This window comes from Micromesistius poutassou (assembly GCF_964030765.1).
Source record: "Micromesistius poutassou genome assembly, chromosome: 9".
In the NCBI taxonomy this organism is placed as follows: Eukaryota; Metazoa; Chordata; class Actinopteri; order Gadiformes; family Gadidae; genus Micromesistius; species Micromesistius poutassou.
In genome coordinates, this window is record NC_140279.1 from 777502 (window position 1) to 782260 (window position 4759).

At 43.3% G+C, this 4759-nt stretch overlaps 1 protein-coding gene across 1 annotated transcript in view; it reads left to right on the forward strand.

Moving 5' to 3' along the window:
* The first annotated feature begins 321 nt into the window (after window positions 1-321).
* The window catches only part of celf5a (cugbp, Elav-like family member 5a), a 9445-nt gene continuing 5007 nt past the window's right edge, over window positions 322-4759 (forward strand). The window contains exon 1 of the mRNA XM_084473498.1: window positions 322-721. Coding sequence (XP_084329624.1) covers window positions 364-721 — 358 coding nt within the window. The 5' untranslated portion in view covers window positions 322-363. The remainder of the gene's footprint in view (window positions 722-4759) is intronic.

The following is a 4759-nucleotide window of genomic DNA, read 5'->3' on the forward strand; positions in this document are numbered from 1 at the left end:
TTTTAGTTAAACGCGAGTTCAAATGAAATGCGAATACTCCAATTGATCTACCCGCCGATTATTTATATCATATTTTAATACTATCCTGCACCTGCAGTTCGGCAACTGCCATTCCCATGACTTGCTTTATCGGCTTTTTTGGGGGGCTGCAGTTTCTCCCAGCGGCCTGTAGGTGTCGCTCTAGAGTGGCGCATATCGCCCCTTCACGTGTTCCCGCTGCCTCCATCTACACCCTCTTCCTCGTATTGCGTGTTGTGTGTCGGATAGAAAGTCAGCCTGGTTTCCAGCTGAGTGCTTGCTCTCCCACAGTGTGTGTGCGTGTGTGTGTGTTGTCATTATTATCCACTCTGCTCCCAGCTCAGAATGGCCAGATTCACTCAGACTGAAACCAGAAGGCAGCAGCATCCACAGCAGCACCAGCCCGCTCACTCCAGCCTGGTTTTTGCCGGACCGGGGGCACCACCGACCCAACAACCACTCTTCCTAATCCCACATCAGCACCAGTACCCTCCGATCACATTTCCGAAACCCATGAACGGGTCAGAATCCATTTCAATTCATCCGGAAAACGGCAACATGAAAGACCAAGATGCCATTAAGCTGTTTATCGGGCAGATCCCGCGGAACTTGGAGGAGAAAGACCTGAAACCTCTGTTTGAACAGTTTGGGAAAATCCACGAACTGACAGTGCTGAAGGACCGCTACACCGGCATGCACAAAGGTAACGTGTAGCTCCTCACAACAGTAGGCCTGCAGCCCTGTCGCCTACTCACACGTCATTAGGCTTCTGCCTCCAAAAGTGTTGTAATACTAAATCGATCTATGCACAAGTTGTATTTCCATGTCACTGCCATGCTACTTTTATTCGTTTTTATTGGAGTGGTGGACCACCAAAAACCTGTAACCGAAATATATTGAATGCACATTTTGTGTATTGCATAATTACATAACGTGTAGCCTCCTCACCGATTGTGTAATTACCACCGCGGTGCGTTCCCCGTGTCTGCCCTCACTGCCTGATATTCCATGCAGCCTATTCCTATATATTTTTTTAGGAAATTCTCAGATCCGAATTTTACAACCCGTTTCATTTTGGTTATCGTCTACATTTCCCCTGAAAAACAGTGCTTCAAACTACGAGGGATCCCAAACTATATGCCCGCGTATCGCCCGTTAGGTTGTGGCCGTTCGCTGTGTTTATTATGGCGCTCTGATAAGTGGGGCAGAGACGCTCGGAGGATGCATTTTTAAAGACCCTCTCCTCTGCCAGTCCCATCCTTTTGCGGATCGAGAAGGGGCGGCATTATTAATTAATTCGTATGCTTTCTTGAACATCACCCCCATGTGCAAACGGGAACGAGTCGGTTGCGATTTTGAGTCGAGGAAATGCATCTCATGCCACGATATCTCCCAAATAGTGGCGCGACGAGAGAGAACTCTCTCAAGATGACGGACGTCGCCACAGCGCGAGCGGTGATGGTACTCCGTGCGTGGCGAAATGGCAGTGCTCGTGGGAAGGGGTTGTAGAGTGATGGACTCCCTCCCCGTTTTCTGTTGTATTTCTATTATATTCGATTATATTCCCTAGCAGACCAACGTTGATTCTTCAGATGTGGACGACCTTTATGTTCTAAAAGCAGCCCTCCTCTTCATACATATGTGCTTTAGGCCTGCACAATCCTTCATAGCCTACGTCTTCAGCAACCACTACAACCACTGCTGCTATTTCTAGACTTATGCTGGCTAATCAATATCTCAAGTTTAGTGTTTACATCATCTGAGGTGTGCATTGAATATTCCCAACATCCTATAGCCTAAATAACAACTTGAACCTCCATCCGATTATGACCTATACAACAAAGTAAGCCAAAGTAATCACTTCATTCTACATTAAAATGTTATCGTCCTAACCCACTCTAGTCAGAGTGGGCTGACACCATTTCCTAACCAATAGGTTGGAATGAGCCTGATCTAGTTAGAAAGTAAGTCATAGGCAATAGGATACTCCCACTCTGGCCAATCAAATCCAGGAGATATCACAGCCCTCCTATCCCCCTTCTCCCACCCTAATATCCAAATCTGTGATGTTATGGAAGCAAGCTACTGCTTGCAGGCATTTTCACGTGTAGTGCTGACAGACATTGGTACAGCTGTAAGCACACTTACAGAGAACGTCTCTTCTGGGGATGAGCATCACATTATAGATTATACTCTTGTGGGTGAATTTTTAATACAGTGAGTTTGAGAATAGTTCATATTTGAATTGCTGGAAATCCCTCATACCATTAAAAGGAGTCATGATGATAATAAACTTCCACCATATACCGAATAGCACATAAACATTATGGGCACATTATGAACATAAAGCCTACAGCCTACATTTCCTCTTCCTCTTTCTCTCGTTAGCTGATGCTGCTGTGAGACAGTGCTGCGGGCTATAAGTCAGTCCCTTGTTTACATTGGAGTGATATTTAGGAAGTACAAACCATCAGTCCACATCATACAAATGCCATTTTTGACACGGTGTGTAATCACAGTAGCACTTAGTTCATGGACAGAAACGCATTCCTCTCCAGTGTCTATTTCCCAAAGGTTATCACGTGAATAGACAACAACTCACTAGTCGTTGCAAGAATGAAAACCAGCATTTGGCTTTTTGTGGCCACATTTTTCAAACGGTGGCTACAACATCAAGCAAGAGCCAGCAAGTTTTGAGTAATTTAGCAAAACTGAACTTATAGGATTACGATTGCTGAGCTGTTTTTGAGTCTGGCTGCGTGTTTTCCGACGATGGGGGTGTGAAGTGCATAGCAAGGCCGGCCCATGGTTACTAAATCACCCAATGTGTACACTATGCACACGCCTTCTTTTCAACACAGGGTACTCAGTTGGAATAATAGGATTGTCATTAAAGTGAAAGACCAATTTCCAACGTTCTCGTTCTTATGTATTGAATGTGTTTTGTATTGAACATGGATGCATCAAAGTATAATTTACTTTGGTACTTCATGATCCAGTTCACTTTTATTCATCAAACTTTAACCTCATTTTGTTAAACCAGAAGGTTGTGCTTGGGTTAGCCAAGTGTTTTATTGTTGACAGGCTGTAACTTAAAATGTAACCCATTTATAAACTGATTGCCTAGCTTGAATACAAATTCTTTCATTAAAGTTATTTAGTACTTGCCCTTGCTTTGGGCTATTAGCCAAGTAAAATATGGAATTATTCATGCAACACGCATGAACTCTATTATATGAATTGAGAAATCACCTATAGCTGTATATCTTTGGGATCAGGCCATCAAAATGTAATGGAATTGCATGGAAAATAATCAGAAAATAACACTTTTTATTAATGAACGGTAGCGATTCAAGGGCTATCAGTGTATATTGTTAATTTACAAAGTCAAGATTTCTCAGATAAATGTGTTCACTTGCTTGGCCAAGTGATGGCTGCTCAATGATACAAAGAAGGAACCCATTGACTGTTTTCAATCCAGATTGTTGGGTTTTCTAAAGGCAGGGCACAGCAACAGCTAGTAGAAACAAGAGAGGGCTCAGATCCATGCAATAGCTTGATTAGCTTGTGTTATGACTTGAATTCCTAGTGATGCACCTACAGTACTATAGACAGATTTAAAAATGTCTCTTTTTTTACATTACATACATACACAAGTTTTCAAGTAATACAAATAATTTAAAAAAGAAAGTGTCTGGAGCAATTTCACGACGCCCCCCTCAAATTCTATTTAATTTCCTCATCAGTTATTCAAAAAATATGTTGGGTTTAGCCACATGTAGTTTATTATAATTGGATTAGTACTTAATGAGTCCTGCCTACGCATTTGCCTACAATTAATCAAGCAGCCATTAGAAGTCAATCACGTTGAATGCTGCTATTTTGTCAATTATCTTAATAAGTAAAAAGGCAGTGTGAGCCTTGATGTCATTTTCATGTGGAATTATCATCCCTAGACATCTGCACAGATCTACCACATATGGTCTTTACATATGTGCACTCGACGGGTGACGTCCGAACCACAACATACCTCATACCTAACGGCAAATCCGCGATAAGTCCGACGTGTCCACAATTAGTCCGCGTTCCCTTTAATGCGTCCGCAGCGTGTTGTGTTGAGTTTTTTTTTTTTGGTGTTTATCCCCTATTCTCTTTACTCTCAGACAACTCATTTTTTTTTCCCTCCTCATAATCCACCAGGGAAAACACGGAATTATTTTGTAAAGCGCGATAATAATGTGTGGCCATGATAACTTGACTCCTGAGGATTAGTAAGTGTGCATTGTCTGAAGCTGCCGGCTCCTGGGCCCTCGCTGTTTGCCTCCACACCCCCCCCTCCCTCCCTCCACCCCCCCCTCCCCCCCTCAACAGTGGCTGCCTCTACCAATTAAAAACTGCGGCCTAGTCCGCTTCTTCACATGATTAATTCTGCCCACGCTGTCGATGGCCTGCCAATTATTGTCGCCCCAAATTGGTATTAGTAGGTAGAGGATTTCCTTATGTTGAATTCATCAGCAGGCTTTGAAAACGGCTCCCGATAGCTCTAATGAGATTTCAGTTTTTTGCTTCTCTTACATAAAACCCGTGGACATGTTTTGGTGCACTTTGGTGCACACAGTAACACCATGCAGGACTGTGGTTTGAGCAAACAAACAAAACGACAATTCTAGAGGACTGAAGGCTTCTGAATCAGGGTACGGCTGACCTCTTTGCTCTCAGACCTCCGGTCTATAGCGGCCAG